Source organism: Ursus maritimus, unplaced genomic scaffold (assembly GCF_017311325.1).
Source record: "Ursus maritimus isolate PB19 unplaced genomic scaffold, ASM1731132v1 scaffold_27, whole genome shotgun sequence".
In the NCBI taxonomy this organism is placed as follows: domain Eukaryota; kingdom Metazoa; phylum Chordata; class Mammalia; order Carnivora; family Ursidae; genus Ursus; species Ursus maritimus.
In genome coordinates this window covers 8,197,037-8,216,049 of record NW_024425230.1, presented here as the reverse complement: position 1 = coordinate 8,216,049, position 19,013 = coordinate 8,197,037, and the positions used below count along the sequence as shown (strand labels likewise).

At 53.1% G+C, this 19,013-nt stretch overlaps 1 protein-coding gene across 1 annotated transcript in view; it reads left to right on the top strand.

The window, feature by feature from the left end:
- Positions 1 to 19,013, top strand: part of LRRK1 (leucine rich repeat kinase 1) — a 121,152-nt gene that overhangs the window by 98,251 nt on the left and 3,888 nt on the right. Inside the window, exons 25-32 of the mRNA XM_040642691.1 lie at positions 1,290 to 1,456; positions 3,696 to 3,893; positions 4,893 to 5,170; positions 7,530 to 7,724; positions 8,498 to 8,649; positions 14,066 to 14,183; positions 15,205 to 15,321; positions 18,297 to 19,013. The exon at positions 18,297 to 19,013 is cut by the window's right edge and continues 140 nt beyond it. Of these exons, the coding sequence (XP_040498625.1) occupies positions 1,290 to 1,456; positions 3,696 to 3,893; positions 4,893 to 5,170; positions 7,530 to 7,724; positions 8,498 to 8,649; positions 14,066 to 14,183; positions 15,205 to 15,321; positions 18,297 to 19,013 (1,942 nt within the window). The remainder of the gene's footprint in view (positions 1 to 1,289; positions 1,457 to 3,695; positions 3,894 to 4,892; positions 5,171 to 7,529; positions 7,725 to 8,497; positions 8,650 to 14,065; positions 14,184 to 15,204; positions 15,322 to 18,296) is intronic.

Genomic DNA, 19,013 nt, shown 5'->3' with positions numbered 1-19,013 from the left:
CTGTATGAAATCGGGAAAGCCAGATGGGTTTGGATCGAATTGCAGGCCGTGGCATGGTTCTTCACTGAAGGTACTGGCTGGTAGTTGAAAAGCCCGACAATGTGGACAGGATTCCCGACCCAGCAGAGGCTCCCTGGAAACTTGAGCCGTGGCCTAGCCGGGGCCCTGAAGCATCACGCTCCCCGCATGAGGAGTTTGGGTGGGTTGGATTGAGGGAGTGGTTCCCTGGCATCCAGGGAGCCCTGTTCTAGAGCCCCGAGTTTACAAGGAGTCCTAACAGAATGCCCCGAGGGATCCCCAGCATTCCTGCTGCTCCCCGGGCCCGTCCTGGGAGGCTCCCGAGTGCCCACTCTGCCCAGGCAGGTGGTTTGCAGGGAGGGCGCTTGGAGAAGAGCTGGCTCCGCTCTGGCACCACCAAGGGCCCCAGCGGAGGCAGCTGCCCCTGCCTGGAGTGTCGAGCAAGCAGTTGAGCTGTGGGGAGCCTGAGCTGCTATGCAGTCTGCTGTGGGAGGCATGGGACTCCCCTTCCTGGGGCGGTCGGCCTGTGGGGCTAGCAAGGCTCCCTTGGAGGCACCTGGCATGGGTCACTGGTGAGGAACCCAGAGAGACTGCCGCAGAGCAGGGGGAGGTCCCGAAGGGGAAGGGCCTCTGGGCTGCCTGCGCCTCCCTCCCTGCCTCCCACCATCCCTCTCAGGACTGACTGACAGTCTTTCCACAAGCCCAGAAGAAATCTCCCCTTTACCTAGGATTAGAACACACAGACCAGGGAGGTCTAAACTCCCTGCCCTTGCCTGAAATCCTAGCTATCGACTGTGCAGACATGGCTTGTGCCAATCAGAAGCCGTCCACGGCCACGTACTTCGCTCCTCGCTTAATAAAGAGATAAGGAAACAACCAAGCTAGCAGTAAATAAATGTAGTTTGTCTGGTGGACACTCGCTCTCAGAGCACAGCGTGCTTGGGAGGAAAACATCCAAAGACTTTTCTGTCTATGTGGGCCACATCACAAGGCTTCCCCCGGTGCTAGCAGTTTCCATTACGAGCCCACTTCACAGGGGAGACCGAGGCTTGTTGCGGCTACATGAACCGCCCACGGCCATGGTTTATCCTGGATCTGTCTGACCCCATGGGGGGCTTTGAACTATGACTCCCGGCAGTGGAAGAAATGATCAAGGGTGTCCTCACATCTGCCCATCCCAGGGCCATCCCCACCTCAGCAGGTCTCTCTGGGGGGAAGTAAGGGACCGGCTAGGGAGGTGAGGTCAGACCTGTGTGCTGTGTTTCTGGCAGGCTCTTCCTGGAGAACAGCAAGCTGGAGCACAGCGAGGACGAGAGCAGTGTCCTGGGCCAGGGCGGGAGCGGCACCGTCATCTACCGGGCCCGGTACCAAGGCCAGCCCGTGGCAGTGAAACGGTTCCAGATCAAGAAATTCAAGAACTTGGCCAACGCCCCAGCGGGTAAACAGGGCCCCGTGTCCTTTCTTTTCAGACACGTGCTCCCACGGTCCAAACCTCCTGCCACCTTGGGGAGACTGGAGGAAGAAAGTGGACGAGGCCAGAGGAGGCCCCTGGGCAGCCGACCTGCCTTGTTTCTGGCAGGGTGTGGGATAGGCCTAAAGGTCAGGCTGAGCAAGGTGTGGAAATTGTTTTCGGAGATTATTTTCTCGTCTAGATGCGAGCCCCCAAGAGCATGGGCCATCCCTGTAATTTCCATCTGCTCCATGGCCGGCACAGGCCTGGCACGTGGTAGGTACACACTCAGACATCAGGTGGACCCCTTACCCTGCAGGACCCCTCTCAGCCATCTCCACTAAAGGAAGGAAGCTGATAGTCCAGGTGAATGGATGCAGAAGCCAGCATGGGGCGGCTTCTCGCGCACCCACACAAAGGAGGCAACACACCTTCTCTCTCCCCAGAGAGTCCACACACCATGCATGGCTCAGAGATGGTCTCCACCTCGAGCGACCCGTCACCGCTCCGCACCCACTCACGCAGGTGCTGGGCAGCCCCCTCATGCCCAGCCGGCTGAACAGCACCTTTCTCACTACCCCTGGCTTATCGTGTTTGTCTTCATGACCATTAAGGTAGTTTACCCTCGGGGTAGAAAAATTGGAATCATAGAGCAAGGGAAAGAGAACAGATCAGAAAGGAAGAGACATTGTTACTATAGGAAGACAATGACTTCCTGCACAGAAAAATCTGAGTCTACTGGCAAATACGAGAGCCAGGAAGAGTTTCACAGAGCTGCCAGACATGAGCTCAACCTCAGAGTTCAGCCACGTTCCCATGTACCACAATGACCCATCGCTAGAATGCCACAGTTAAACCGCGAAGTGTGGAGGGAGGGCTAATTAACACACACCGTTCAGCTGAGTCCTCGTTTAAGTCCTCCCGAGGACGTGCGCGTATGTGTGTGTGTGAGAGAGACAGAGATCTCACTCACGGATTCTAAATGCGCGTAAAATGACAAAATCCCAGGAACAGCTGGGACGGTCCTACAGAGGGAGACAAAGGAAAGAGGCCTGCCCAGCAGATGTCATGACTTATAACCCGACAGATGTGAAGGCAGTGAGCTCGGGCCCGGCCAGGCCCGCCGAGGGCGCAGCCGCAGCCACGCACGTGTGTGGGAAGCTGGCACATACGGGAGGTAACATCATGAGTCAGAGGGGAGAGGCTGACCGGTCGCTAATTGAGGCAGAGACTTGGGTCAGACTTCACGCCATAAGTCAAAAAAGAAATACCGAATGGGTGAAAGACCCAATAGGAAAAACAAAAGTTTTATACTCAAAAAACGAATTTGGCCGGCCTACACACGGATCTGGCACAACCGATGCATTTTTAACTGCTAAGGGTTTTTTTCATGCTGTTTAAACCTCCGTGTTCAAAAATCCCTGATTTTAAGATCTGAACGTAGCGGGGGAAGGGACAGATTGGGACACAAGAAGACAAGCAGGGCCTGGTGGACCCCACTTGGTGACCTCAGGGCCAGCCACAGACTGGTGGGTGGCGTCCTGCCCCCCCCCCCGACTTGGCAGGAGAGGCCCTTTGGTGGGGGGCCTTGGGCAGCCACCCTGCAGGGCTTACAGCGCAGACTGGAAATCGCCCACTCCTGCCGGTAGACCTTGCTCCTCTGGCCTGAGAGGACGTGTCACAGTCCCATGGCAGCCCCGGGTTTCTCTCTGGCTGAGGAGAGAGTGCTGGTTCTTTCTGGCCTACGGCCGTCCAGGCTACTGGCAGGGAGTCAGGTGAGCACGCCCTCAGCATCCCTGTGGGTGAGCAGCTGGGGCCTGGTTGCCTCGCAGTCCTGCTGCTTGAGCCGGGCTCTGGGTGACACTAGGGGATGCAGAACTGGGATAAGCCACCACCGTGACCCTCCACGGGGCCCGCAGGGGCGGGGATGGGGTGAGGGCTCCGAGAGGGATGGGGGTGGGCAGGGGAGACAGGGACCATCCACTCTGTTGGGACAAGTTTAACACCTGAGGAAGAGGGGGCAGAATGCCTCAGGAATACCACCGTCTGGGGCCAAATTCTGGGTGACAGTATCTCCACCCCGATGTGTTCAGTGCCTTAGAATATCAATGCTGCCCCCCAGCCCCTCGAGCCCCCATGGGGCAGCTCTGAGTGTGGCAGGACCCCCACCTGAGTGGCCCTAGAGGGGCTCCGCGGGCAGTGCCGACGGCCTCACTCTCCCCTGCAGACACCATGCTGAGGCACCTGCGGGCCACCGACGCCATGAAGAACTTCTCAGAGTTCCGGCAAGAGGCCAGCATGCTGCACGCCCTGCAGCACCCCTGCATCGTGTCGCTCATGGGTATCAGCATCCACCCGCTCTGCTTTGCCCTGGAGCTCGCCCCGCTGGGCAGCCTCAACACCGTGCTGTCTGAGAATGCCAAAGGTACCTGCCCCCGCCGTGTCGAGAACATTCCACAGGGGTTCCCCGGGGCCTGGCCTGGCCAGATCCAGCCCCTGGGAGGCTGGAGAGCCCCTGGCTGGCAACACAGGCCCCAGGGAAGCTGGATCCCCGGGGGCTCCCTCCTCCTGCCTGGCCTGGCTGTCTGGGGGGGAGCACACCTGCCCCACGGCTCATGGGGCCAACTCTCTGGGGGCGAAGAAAGGCACGTCACCAGGTCTACACCCGGAATGGTGGTGTTGGCCAGGCTGGAGAAGCGTATGGTGTAGAGTCGGATGGGACCACATTCCAAGTCCTGGTTCTCTGCCATAATCCTGTAAATTAGTGCCTCGTTTACTGGCCTGTTAAAGTCCCACTAAGTGGGGGGCAGTTGAGGGTCTCAAATGAGGCAGCCCAGGGCGGCCCGAGCAGCAGCCTGGCGCCCACAAGCCCACCGCCCCGTAAAGCTCTCCTTTCCCCACGACGCATAACGCGTGTCCATCATCGCTGAAACTCTGAGAACCTGGGGTCAGTTTTATCTTGTTTTTTAATGAGATTTTAAAATAATTTTCCTTGGGAAATGAATAGGGAACTAAATTCCAAAGAGCTGACAGGAGACGGGTAGTGGTCTCTTGACTCAGGCAGGAGAAACGCAATTAAACTCAAATCGTTTCTCCCTCAATGGAGAACTTTTTTTTTAAATGAAGTTCTTATCCCCGCAGTAGAGCAATCTTGGCCTACGATGAACTCCAGGAATTTTGAATCCTTGCTCTTTTGGTAAAAAAATCAACAATTCCAGGCATGAAATACCATGAATAAAGCTATAACAATAAGCATCTCTCCCCTACATACTGTTTTATTTCAGAAGGTCATTTTCTGTCTCCACTGGCATCCAGCATGGAAAATGATGAGAAGTGTTCGTAGAATATGGAGTATCTGGGGAGAGAGAAGGTGAGAAAAGACTGTTGTTGTAATGATAGTTTGGTATTTTTTTTCTTTGCAAAGATTCCTCCTTTATGCCCCTGGGACACATGCTCACCCAAAAAATAGCGTACCAGATTGCCTCCGGCCTGGCCTACCTGCACAAGAAAAACATCATCTTCTGTGACCTGAAGTCGGACAACATCCTGGTCTGGTCTCTTGACGTCAAGGAGCACACCAACATCAAGCTGTCGGACTACGGGATCTCACGACAGTCATTCCATGAGGGTGCCCTTGGCGTGGAGGGCACCCCCGGCTACCAGGCCCCGGAGATCAGGCCTCGCATCGTGTATGACGAGAAGGTACCCACACCCCAGCCCCCTGCCGGCCCCCGGCCCCTGGGAGGCCAGCCAGGCAGGCCTCGCGGCACTGCAGCTTCTGAGCTCTGTTTCCCCAGGCGCACTCTCTCCCTCTCCCGTGCCCGACCAGGGGGCTCTGGCTTAAACCAGAAGTGCACAGGGGTCTGTGCCCACCTAGGAATGTCAAGGTTAACTTCTCCTTATTAGCTTCAGGAACAGTGAAGTCTCTAACCTCCGAAGTCTCCAACCTTGATTCAGACACGTAGTCAAGGTGGTACACAGTGGACAATGAGCCTAAGGCAGAAATGGGTCTGGATTTGGGTCCCCGCTCTGCCGTTTAGATGTATAAAATGGGGATAGTGGGCCAGCCTCATGGGGTCTCACGCAGAGTGGTCAGAAGAAGGATGGCAAAGCCCCCTGGCCTGTAGGCACTGCCTACAAGGCTTTGCCGGAAGTGAATGGCAGAGATGGCCGAGACAGCATGGCCAAAGCCAGGGGAAGAGAGTGAATGAGGACAAGCGTGTACTCCCCAAGCAGCTGCATGGCCAGCCTTGGCCAAGATGTTAGCTGAATGTTTACCTTCTTGCTTAAAAGCTGTTTAGTAGATGCGGGCACACAGACAACCTCAAACCAGCTAGTGCCAGCCCTGGTTCATTAATCGCCCGGCACTGAAACTCCCCTGGTCTATAATTTTTCATTATTTGGTGATTTGCCGATGAGTCATTGCCTGATTGCTTCAAGAATGACCTAAACAGCCTGTCGTCCCCATGCTGGACATTATATCCCCATGATATTTTGTAACTGCCAGTTTGTACCTTTTGACCACCTTCAAATAAAAAAGGAAAGAGAATGACCTTAGCTGGGTGCCTGGGTGGCCAAGTCGGTTAACCATCCGACTCTTGGTTTCGGCTCAGGTCGTGATCTCAGGGTCCTAAGATTGAGCTCCATGTCAGGCTGCACGCTGGGCATGGAGCCTGCTTGGGATTCTCTCTCTCTCTCTCTCTCCCTCTGCCCCTCCTCCACCCCTCTAAAAAAAGGAATGACCTTAGCGTGTGTGCATTAACTCATCACCTGTGGCTATTAACCAAAATAGAAAAGGCAAATCAGAGTGATAAAAATAAGAGCTTCTTAAGTAGCAGGTGACACACACCAAGCACCTCGAAACTAAGATTATAACAGGAACCTTCACGTTGAAAACTCTCAGGTCTATTTCAGCCATTCTCCTGCTAAAATGTTACCTCTTGGCCCTCATGGAGGCCTAAACTGACTTCTCCTTTCTGGGCCTTTTGATGACATTAAAATTAGAGGAGTCAACATGTTGTCATTTAGGAGACATTCCCCCTTTGTGATTTGCATACACTGCTCTTTACTGCTGAGCACATTTAGCTGAGGGTCCGAGTTCTCCTGCTTTTTCTTGATTCTCAAGGATAAGGAGCATGGCATCCTTGGAGCCCTTAACCAGTGCCTGAGGGCTAGCAAGTTCCCATTATGTGTTTATTGGATGATTGGGTGGGTGGATGGATGGATGGATGGATGGATGGATGGATGAGTGGATGGATGGATGGAAGGAAGGAAGGAAGGAAGGAAGGAAGGAAGGAAGGAAGGAAGGAAGGAAGGAAGGAAGGAAGGAAGGAAGGAAGGAAGGAAGGAAGGAAGGAAGGAAGGAAGGAAGGAAGGAAGGAAGGAAGGAAGGAAGGAAGGAAGGAAGGAAGGAAGGAAGGAAGGAAGGAAGGAAGGAAGGAAGTATGGGAGTATGGATAGGTATATGGATAGAAGAACAGATCATCGGATGGACAGATGGATAGTATAGATAGATAAATATGCAGAAGATACGTGATTGGGTGCATGGATGGATAGATGGATGATGGATGAAAAGAAGAAAAGGAAGAGGGGAAGGAAGAAGGAGGGAGGAGGAAAGGACTGGAAGATGGAAGGCTAAAGGGACAGAACGATGGGGGCGCCTGGGTGGCACAGCGGTTAAGCGTCTGCCTTTGGCTCAGGGCGTGATCCCGGCGTTATGGGATCGAGCCCCACATCAGGCTCCTCCGCTATGAGCCTGCTTCTTCCTCTCCCACTCCCCCTCCTGTGTTCCCTCTCTCGCTGGCTGTCTCTATCTCTGTCGAATAAATAAATAAAATCTTTAAAAAAAAAAAGGGGACAGAATGATGGATGGTCAGATGGTTGGTTGGATGTTTGGACAGGTGGGGAGTGATGGATGCACTGATGAATGGATTGATGACGGTCTCCCTTTGGGCAGCATCCCTGGTCCTATTGTGTCTTCTGCTCCCTCCATCCCAGGGCCAGCTTCTGAAAGCTGCTGGGCCCGGGCAGGGGACCTGACTTGGCTTGCCTCTTTGCCCAGGTAGACATGTTCTCCTACGGAATGGTGCTCTACGAGCTGCTGTCGGGACAGCGGCCAGCGCTGGGCCACCACCAGCTTCAGATTGCCAAGAAGCTGTCCAAGGGCATCCGCCCTGTCCTGGGGCAGCCCGAGGAGGTGCAGTTCCATCGGCTGCAGGCACTCATGATGGAGTGCTGGGACACGAAGCCTGAGAAGGTACCTGAGGGCCCAGCCTGGGGGCCTGGGGGCCTGGCACCTCCTGCCGCTGTGGAGGCTCTGGACCTCCAGGGTACACGTGTGTGTCTACTTGCCCATCCTTCGCCAAGGGTCTGCAACAAATGGGCAGCCCTTCTCTGCTCGCCTTTCTAGAAAGAGATTTGTACTGTTCCTCATACATCCAGCTTGTTTTCTTTGCGCGCGTGTCACTCTCGGGAAAAAATGAGCTCTGCTTTCCTCCCCAGCATCTGTGTCACGCCATCAGGCAAGCAGAGCATCCCAACCCCTGGACAGCAGTACGGTCCCCACGCAAGAGCAGAGAGAATGTATGCATCTCTCTTTAGAGTAACGGGGGGAGCAGTTTCACTCCTGAGAGCAGGAGTCGTAATATCATTTTAAAGCTTAGCTGTTTTAGGGAAGAGGCCAGTGGTTTCAAGGTTAAAATGCATTTGTCAAATTAGATGGTACAGATTTAATGTATTGGGAATCAAATAAGGTCTGAGAAAAATTCCCTGCAAGATTGTACATCCGTGGGCACAGGGGTTGGAATATCAGAGTTTAAGCTACCCAGACCCCCTATGTTCGAGTTGCTGTGGAGGGTTATGTCCTGGACTGGCAGACACTCTGGCCCCTGAAGTTGTCTTGGTCTCTTGTTTTGAGCAGTTTCTAGTCCTTCCTCCCTTGTTCAAGACCATTGGTTTCATGGGCAGGATAGGCATCCGTCTGGCCGTAAGTGACCCTTGCTCACGGCTCTGGTGGCCTCTCTCCCTCAGCGACCCCTGGCCCTGTCGGTGGTGAGCCAGATGAAGGACCCGACCTTTGCGACATTCATGTACCAGCTACCCTGCGGGAAGCAGACCACCTTCTTCTCCTCCCAAGGCCAGGAGTACATGGTGGTGTTCTGGGACGGGAAAGAGGAGTCCAGGTAATGTCCCGAGGCGGGCCGTGCCCTGCTAGTATCAGAGTGGGGGGGAGTGACTGTGGAACTGGGGAGCAATCAGGGATGACCATGGGGAGAGATGTCTAATGGATGGTGGGTTGAAAGCCTGATGGAGTTCTCTCCAGAGAGAAAACGGAGTCCACGCAAATAGATAGGCATGTAGGCATTTGTGGTTAAGAGAAGCAAGGAGAAGGTGAGGTCTGCCAGCGGGCGTGGGGTCAACAGAGGGCTTTGCTTTTTGTACTTGTTTTTTTCCTTCTTCATCCCCATCCCCTATTTCACCCATCCCCCACCGGCCCCCCTCCCCTCTGGCAACCACCAGTTTGTTCTCTGTGTTTATGAGTCTGTTTCTGTTTTATTTTTTCTTTTGTTTTTTAGATTCCACATGTAATTGAAATCATATGGTGTTTGTCTTTCTCTGACTTATTTCACTTAGCATAATACCTCCAGGTCCATCCATGTTGTTGCAAATGCCAAGATGTCATTCTTTTTTATGGCTGAGTAATATTCTACGTGTGTGTGTGTGTGTGTGTGTGTGTGTGTGTGTGTGTGTGTACGTACCACATCTTTATCCATTCATCTGTGGGTGGACACTTAGCTTGCTTCCATGTTTGGCTACTGTCTATTATGTTGCAATAAACAAAGGGATTCATATATCTTTTCTTTTTTAAAAAAATTATTTGAGAGAGTGCACAAACGTGGGAGTGGGGGGCCGAGGAAGAGGCAGAGGGAGAAGCAGACTCCCCACTGAGCAGGGAACCTGACACAGGGCTCGATCCCAGGACCCAGAGATCATGACCTGAGCCAAAGGCAAACGCTTAACCAACTGAGCCACCCAGGTGCCCTGCAATGCATATATGTTTTCAAATTAGTGTTTTCATTTTCTTCAGGTAAATACCCAGAGTGGAAATTACTGGATCATATGCTATTTCTATTTTTAATTTTTTGAGGAACCTCCATACTGTTTTCCAGAGTGGCTGCACCCGTTTGCATTCCCACCAACAGTACACTTGTTGGTTCCTGTCTGATACTAGCCCTTCGGACAGGTGTGAGATGAGGTCTCATCGTGGGTTTGATGTGCCTTCCCCTGATGGTCAGCGAGCTTGAGCCTCTTTTCATGTGTCTGTTGGCCATTGGGATGTCGTCTTTGAAAAAAAAATTGTCTATTTAGGTTCTCTGCTCATTTTTTAATCCAATAGTTTGTTTTCTTGGTGCTGAGTTGTATAAGCTCTTTATATATGTTGGATATTAACCCGTTATAAGATTTATCATCTGCAAATATCTCCCATCCAGTAGGTTGCCTTTTCGTTTTGCCAATGGTTTCCTTCGCTGCGCAAAAAGCTTTTCAGTTCGATGTAGTCCCAGGTGTTTAGTTTTGCTCTTGCTGTCCTTGCCTCAGGAGACAGAGCCCAAAAATATTGCTAAGCCTGATGTCCAAGAGTTTACTGCCTCTGTTGTCTTTTAGAAGTTTCATGGCTCCAGGTCTCACCTTTAGGTCTTTAATCCATTTTGAGTTTATTTTGTGTATGGGTAAGAAAGTGGTCCAGTTTCATTCTTTTGCATGTGGCTGTCCAGGTTTCCCAACACCATTGATTGAAGAAACTGTCTTTCCCCCCATTGTGTATTCTTGTCTCCTTGGTCGTAGATGAATTGACCACATCAGTATGGGTTTATTTCTGGACTTCCTATTCTGTTCTGTTGATCTCTGTGTCTGTTTTTGTGCCCACACCATCCTGTTTCGATTACTACAGCTTTGTCCTATCATTCAAAATCAGGGACTGTGGTCCTTCCAGCTTTAATCTTCTGTCTTGAGATTTCTTTGGCTTTTCACAGTCTTTTGTGGCTTCATACAGATTTCAAGACTACTCGTTCTAGTCCTGTGAAAAATGCTGATGCTCTTCTGATAGGCATTGCGTTGAATCTGTAGATTGCTTTGGGTAGTATGGACGTTTGAACAATATTGATCCTACCAATCCATAAACACGTGTCCTTTTATTTGTGTCCTCTTCGGTTTGTTTTATTAGTGTGCTAGGTTTTCAGAGTACAGGTCTTTCACCTCCTTGATTAACTGTATTCCTAGGTATTTTGTTCTCTTTGGTGCAACTGTCGATGGAACTGTCTTCTTAATTTTTCTTTCTGCTACTGTGTAGAAACACCACAGATTCCTGTATATCAATTTTGTACCCTGCAAATTTACCGAAGTCATTTATTAGTTGTAATCATTCTCCCATCCTGGAAGGACTTTGTTTTAAGGTGGGTGCTATTTGCAGCTTGAGGGCAGAAGAAGAAAATGATGCCGGGGGTCGGACAGAGAGGACAGTTACTGGGGTGGAGTTGCTGAGTAGTGACAGGGGCAGGGGACCCAGGGCCAAGCAGGCTTGGTGCCCTTAAATAAGAATTTGTGGGCCTTCCCTTCGAGTTGCGTCTTTTTCAATGAAACGGCAGGAAGGACGAAAGCATGGGGAGAGGTTTTGAATATTCAAGGAGAAGAAGATGACGTGTGACGTGAGCACCAGAGCATGAGATCAGGGTGCTTGCAGGACGGCAGTGAGGCCTGCTGGAGGTTGGAGGTCACGTGTTGGAAATGAGGCTCAACCACAGGGTTATGTTCCCCCAGCATGTTTTGCTGCCCCCAGATCGCAAGACAGGCAACAGTTGGTTTTAAATAGAGTTGGGTTTTTGGCAGGAGGGAGAGAAAGGCATGGACAGTGGAGGTATTTTCAAGAGGGTCATGACAGAGATGGATCATGGAACCTAAGTGGGGCCATAAAATGGATAAGGAACAATGGAAAGTACCAGAGAATCCTAGATCTTGGCAGAGTGTAAACAAAACCAAAAACCCTGTGATGAGTTATGGTAGTAGGTGGAATGTTCTGGAAAACTTGGAGGTAGAGGTCAGAAAATAGATCTTTGACACTGAGTGGGTGGGAGGGGGGCAAATACTGGTAAAGATGGGATCCGATGTGCAACTGTGGGAAAGGGTGGCTGGGGTAAAGTGGGAGTAAGATCACTGGGAAACAGGAGGTCACAGGATGAAGATGCCAGAGTACTGGAAAGATAGACTTTGCAATCTCCAAAAACCCACCATCTGGAGTGAGATCCTTCAGTCCTGGCCAGGGTGTGAGGTCTCTCCCACTCCCCTACTGGGACATCTTCAGAGTCACGAGAGCACTTCATGGCCTGAATAGTCTTCTAAGCCTCATGGCAAACATTTGCCATGCTACCATTGAATAAGGCTTAGATGAAGTGAAGCTTGAGACACAATGAGCTAAATAGAAGGAACTTGCCATTTTCCCAGGGGCAGTCCAGGTGATGTTTGCGCCGTGGTCTATGCCACGGGGACTGAGTGCTCTGACATAAGACGTGGTATAAGAAACCATACCCTAAAGAAACATGTATATTTGTGCATGTGTATATTTATTTTTACTAATAGTTATGTATGTAAATATATATGTTTTCAATAATTACATCACTGGGCATTGCACATTGTGATATTTGGCATGCAAAGTATGAAAGCTAGGTTAAATTAAAAAAAAAAAAAAAAAACCCTGTACTTCTGAATTTAAATTTTTGGATTCATGATAGATTTTATCTTTAAGAAAAATAAATTCGTGTTTCCTAGCCCTGCCTGTTGAAAAGGCCTAACAATAATGACCACCAACCAGTGATGACCCCCGGGACCCAGGTGGTGGTCTCTAAGTACCATAGGGAACCAGGGCTTATTTGAGAAGTGGCTGACTCCAGGTCTGGGACTGGAAGATGGCTGGGGGCATCTGACACACCAGAATCAAGGATGCCATCAGATACTCGTGAGGGTAGATTAAAGGGATTTAGGAGTCAACCCCGAGAGGTTCCGACTGGCCAAGGGTAGGGCAGTTGGCCATTAGTAAGAAGAATTTCAGTGGGTCGAGACACATCAAATTTTGTAATTCATGTGTTTCTAATGCTACTTAATAAAAACAAGCAAACTGGGGCGCGTGGGGAGCTCAGTCAGGCAAGTGTCTTGTTTTCGGCTCAGGTCAGGATCACAGCTCAGGTCATGATCTCAGAGTCTTGAGATCACACCCCGCATCAGGCTCCACGTTCAGCAGGGAGTCTGCCTGAGACGCTCTTTCTCTCTCTCCCTCTCTCTCTGCCCCTCCCTCTGCTCATGCTCTCTAAATAAATAAATAAATAAATAAATAAATAAATAAATAAAATCTTAAAAACAAGCACAAACCCCTCATTGATCACCCTTGAAGGGTCCTAGAGAACTCACCCATTATTTTGAAAACTAGTATATACAGAAAGAATCAAGGTTTTATTCTGCCTTTCCTATGTGAACTGTACCCCAAGGTAGCAAAAGAGAGAAAAGGAGGAAGTTTCTTTTTTTAGAATAAATGAAGCTAAGAAATGAAGAAGGAATGCCCGAAATAGAATGTCAGCCTTCTGTACTCTCTCTTGAAATAATGCATATAAGGCAGTGATCGTTCATGATCGCAAAGGGACTGAGACTGAGACACTCCCAATAGAAATCCACACCCCCAGTGAGGAAATGTTCTTGCCTAACAAAAAGCAAACAGAATCTGATCAAGACTCGAGATTGGGGGCAGGGGGATGAGGCAGATGGCACCCCAGGGATGTTGGGACGGCACAGGACACCCCCAGAATCCTCAGCACATAACCTACCAGAGAAAAAAGAGAAAGGAGAGGGGGAAACCAGTCAAGAGACTGGGAGACATAAAGACCCGTGGAAGTGTGGGCAAAAGATGTGCATGACCTGGGTAAATAACTTCACTCTCTGCCTCGGACAGTGAGTACGCTGGACTCCCACGGGGGACAGTGGGACAGAAATGCAATGGGGGGGAGGCCCATTCCAGTGAGCCAACAGCAACCCTCATAAAATACAGCTTATTAGTTCTCAGAGCACTTGCAGCACTTGTGTTGGGGGACGTGTTTTGGGACCCCCAGCCTACTCTGAAATGCACCCATCGATCTTTAGTCTTGACTTTGTCTACTCTGATATTGAGGGGCTCCCCGTTCCTGGGGTAAGGCAGGTATGGCCGGTGGGAGGGGTGAGTGGCTTTGGTGAAGGTGTGGCCACCTGTGACCCTTCTTCACACCAGGGCAATTTCGTGGACCCTCCAAGGTCACAGACAAAAGAGAGCCTTTCTTCCCTTTGGGAATGCCCTCTCATTGCCCGAGCATTCAAGTACTACCAGGGAGGCAAAACCCACCTATACCCGGGACCACGAACGGTCCTTGATTCTCAGAACGTGGCCACATTCAACCCTGGGTTCAAGGGGGTGGACGAGGCAGCCGATGTCCTCCTCCAAGGCCGCTCAAGCCAAGCCGAGAGAAGGGAGGCGGCCCCTGGCCACCGTGCGCCGACCACTGAGCACACCATTGTCGCCGGCTCTAGGAACTACACCGTGGTGAACACAGAGAAGGGCCTTATGGAAGTGCAGCGGATGAGCTGTGCGGGAATGAAGCTAAGCTGCCAGCTCAAGGTCCAGAACTCTCTGTGGACAGCCACCGAGGTAACTGTCTCCATTCAGGGTCCTCATCGAGGTGGGCAACACAGGGTGCCGTCCACGGGGCGCCACATTTAGCAAATAGGAATATAGGTGCCCGGGTACATGCGAGCATCAGATAAGGCCAGCCCGCGCGTGTGAGACCCCAGAGCAGTGCCAGCAGCCCTGTGAAGCAGCAGCAACGTGTCACCAGGGGCAGCAACCTGCCTTGTCCCTGGCGGGTGACCGGGGCTCAGCCGAGAGAAGTCTCAGGTGCAGGAGCCCAGCAGAAGGAGAACCCCATTAGGCTGGTGAAGCCACTGGGTTTCTTATAGCACTGCCGGGTCTACACAGCTGATCCACTCGGCTCTGAAGGCATTCTGCCTCCACATCACGGAAGTCAGCGGAAGGCCCCGGGAGCCGTGTTCTGAGAAATCCAGACAGGAATGCCCCAAGAAATGCTCCGAAGCTACGGTGCTGTGGGGGGCGGGGGACCAGTGCACAGCGGAGGGCAGACAGACGTGTGTGCAAGAATGCTCATCCCCGTGTAACTCCCGGTAGTGAAAACCTGGACACAGACTGAGCTCAGACAGCAGATTAGGTGGTGGCCGCCCTGAGCCACGGGCAGCCCGGAGGCGCTCAAACACGGTTCCCTCCGCCTGCCATGCATCATCACGAGGAAAGAGGAAACAGCACAGTTGGGTGGTCCTACTTTTGCCAGGAACTCGGAGACACACACACAAACACCCCGGGGAAACAGAGTTGGGCCCCAAATCCCCAGGTGGCTTTCACCAAGTCATGGAGGAGGGGCGATTTTATGTTTCTTCTTTAAACTCTTCAGTCGTTTTCAACATTTCTGCAAAGCATGGGAATATGCAGACCACCCACCAGAAAGCCCCAACACGTGTTGCTTCCCGAGGCGCAAAGGGATTCCCAAAGCAGAAGGGACCGTGAGGGAAAATGGCAGGCGGTGGGAGGGGGGAGTGGCTTTGGCAGAGGGGCCAGCCGGGGTTCCACTGGTCTCACGTCGGCTCGTCTCCCTCCACAGGACCAGAAGATCTACATCTATAGCCTCAAGGGCATGTGCCCCTTAAACACACCCCAGCGGGCTTTGGACACCCCGGCGGTCGTCACCTGCTTGTTGGCCGTGCCTGTTATTAAAAAGGTGAGGTCAGGGGGGAGCTGGATGCCCAGGGGTCTGACTCTGCCCTCCTCTTCCGTTGGGGTGCCCCCCCCATCCAGAAGGTATGAGGAGTGGGAGCAAAGCCATGCCCTCTTGGACCACCAAGCCCCGGTCAGGTCACAGTCAGCCTTAGACAGGCCATCATCAGTGCCTTTTCTAGAACCTGGGTAACTCGCAGAGCAGAACTAAGGGCTGAGGGGACTATCAGAAAGAACGAGTTCTCAACATTTGCTACAACATGGACAGCACTGGAGGAGATAATGCTAAGTGAAATAAGTCAAGCAGAGAAAGACAACTATCATATGATTTCTCTCATCTATGGAACATAAGAACTAGGAAGATCGGTAGGGGAAGAAAGGGATAAAGAAAGGGGGGGTAATCAGAAGGGGGAATGAAACATGAGAGACTATGGACTATGAGAAACAAACTGAGGACTTCAGAGGGGAGGGGGGTGGGGGAATGGGATAGACCGGTGATGGGTAGTAAGGAGGGCACGTATTGCATGGTGCACTGGGTGTTATACACAACTAATGAATCATCGAGCCTTACATCGGAAACCGGGGATGTACTGTATGGTGACTAACATAATATAATAAAAAATCATTTAAAAAAAAAAAAAAAAAGAACTAAGGGCTGAGGGGAAAGCTTGCATTCCACCTGCGAATACGACAGTCACAGATTCGAATGAGGCGTTTTTGGGGCACAAATGGTATAAAGAGCAGTTGTGCGTGTGCCCCTCCCCCCCGTCGGATAGCAGTGGCTCCCCAGAGACACTCAACAGGTGGTGGCAGCCCCCCCACACCCTCCTCTGGAGTGCCTACAGTCGGTCAGCCCTAGACCTTGGGTCCCCCTTTGTCCATGTCCTTGAACTTCCGGCCCCCACCTCTCTGAAGTGGAGCCCCAAGTGGTCGGTCTCCACAGCCCGGGGCTCTGGCACCTCTGCAGGGCAGGCTAGCCTCCCCCAGCCAGCCCCTCGCTCCCCGCCCTTCCTGCTAGGATCGGCCCCGCCCCACACACCCCTGCCAGACTACCTTTTATTCAGTTCTCAAGATCAGGGACCCCCAAGCCTGCTCTGAGAAGCTGCCCCAGCCCAGCCCCGCCCTTCAGTGGTGCTCTCAGGCTCCTCCGGCCTCCAGATCGGGGCGCTGCTCTTCTGCCTTTGTCCCTGCCCCCTTCCCTCCCACCCCTTGCCTGTCCTCTCCGTTCCTTGTCAGTGCTCAGTGAGTCATTATTGGTGGTGTTTGGTTAAAACGTGTTGGCTATCATCATCCAATTTCAGTTCTCCTATCTGTAAAATGAGGATAAGAAGAGGTTGAAGAGGGTTCTCTGAGCATAACATCCCCAAAGCTCTGAGCCCACGCACTTGGGTAAATGTGAGCATTATTATTACTTACTGACAGTCGTGAAATATATACGCTCTTCACTCTACTACAGTTTATTTCTTTAAAAAAAAAAAAATCTGAAATCAACCCTGGAGTCATTTATGACCATGCCCCATGGGCGAGGCTGGGCAAGCTCGGGACCCGGTCTGCCCCAGAGCCCAGGAGAACATGACACAAAGCGTTATTTAAGGCCACTGCTGGCCAGAGCCCCCGAGCCAGGGCACTGCCACCCGCACGACCAGAGGGAATAAAGCCGGCTCTGTGCGGAGCCTCCCCGTCAGGGTGCCTGCCCCTCGGAGGCCGTGCTGCCCCGTGGCCACGACGGCAGGCCCCTGCATTCTTGCACACGCACATTCACACCCAACTGGGCCGTGGGGCTCACCGCCCTGACTGGGGCCCAGAGCCAGGATTCAGATAGAGGCACTGCTCCTGTTTGCTTTGGCTGCTCTCTTTCCTAAAATTCTGAGGATGGATTTTGATAATGTTCTTAGGGCTTATTGACCTTGCTGCTGAGCTAGAAGCTGGTTCGCTCATGACCTTGGACAGCCTGGCCTCCCCAGTTCCCAAGTGCCTCAGGTCCCAGAAAGGGCACTTTCTGCCGCTCACCCGCCCTGGTACGAAGCCTGGGTCCCCGCTCTGTTGGGGCTTCAGCTTTGTTCTCCTGAACTCCTCCCGTTCAGCCCTAGCCAGGCATCCAGGCTTCAACCTGCCCTCTATTCCTGGCTCTGCAGAGATGCTCCAGGGAGGCCTGGGGTGGGCCCTGCATCCAGCACTGTCCCTGCAACTTTGGCTATAGAAGATCGCATGCTTCTCTGCAGGAGCGGAGGGCAGCCCCAGGACCCTAGCACTGCCAGCTAGGCATTTCGAATAGGTGTGCTAAGTGGGGAGTGTAGGCACAGGGTCCAAGAAGTGCCTCCGTGAGAGGGTTGAGCTGGAAGCGATTTCTTCAAGGATGGGCTCAGCAGACACCTGTCATCTGCTGGGGCAGAACGCCAGGTAGAGTCACAGAGGTGGACGAGACTCAGCCCTTCCGTGCGGCAGGCCAGCGCCCAGGCGGCAGTGGCCGGCACGCCGAGCCTACTGTCATGGAGCCCCCGTCTGGTGGGGGCGGCAGCAGGAGGTGGCAAGCAGACCCACATGCTGCCCATGACTGCTGTCACGTCGTTAACAAGCAGAGCTCATGGGAAGGAGGGAACCACGTCCTGGCTCTGAAGGAGGCCCTTGTGACCTGAAGGAGAAGGCAGCCCCTCCCGCTCACACGGCAAGAAGCCAGCCGAGCAGAGACTGGCCGCGTGGTTCAGGCCACACCTGCCCCACCCCTTGGTGCTGTGGGCCACACTCTCCCTAGGCACGTCCTCTCCTGCTCACAGCAGGAAGGGTGGGTGAGGCTCTTCTGGGCCTGAGTTGCACCTGCTTTGGGAGCATGCCCAGAAGGTCCTGCTGGCGGCTCCCCACCTTTTTGGGAACACTGCTCCTCTGGGTGTGCTGGGGTCAGTGCGGAGATGAGCCTTGTGCCCAGTCTGCCTCTCCCCTGGCATGCGTGAGACTCACAGGCCGTCCTTCTTCTGCTCGCAGAATTCCTACCTGGTGCTGGCAGGCCTGGATGACGGGCTCGTGGCGGTGTTTCCCGTGGTGCGGGGTGCCCCAGACAACAGCTGCTCCTACCTGTGCTCGCACACGGCCAACAGGTCCAAGTTCAACATCCCAGATGAAGACACGCGACAGAACCCCTACCCCGTGAGGGCCATGGAGGTGGTCAACAGTGGGTCCGAGGTCTGGTACAGCAACGGGCCGGGCCTGCTGGTCATTGACTGTGCAGCCCTGGAGATCAGCAGGAGGCTGGAGCCCTACTCGGCCCCTTCGGTGGTCACCTCGGTCGTGTGCAGCTCTGAGTGCCGGGGGGAGGAGGTCGTCTGGTGCCTGGACGACAGGGCCAACTCCTTGGTGATGTACCACGCAGCCACCTACCAGTTGTGCGCCCGGTACTTCTGCGGAGACCCCAGCCCGCTCCGAGACATGTTTCCCGTGCGCCCGCTGGGTCCGCAGTCCCCGGACAGCCACGCGGCCGGCCCCAAAGAGCCCGAGGGGGACGGCATCGCGGACGTGAGCATCATGTACAGTGAGGAGCTGGGCACGCAGATCCTGACCCACCAGGACTCACTGACCGACTACTGCTCCATGTCCTCCTACTCCTCCAACTCTCCCCACCGCGCCCCCGCGTCCTCCTCCAGTCTGCCCTGCTCCCCGGCGAGCTCTTCCAGCGTGCCTTTCTCCACCGACTGCGACGACTCC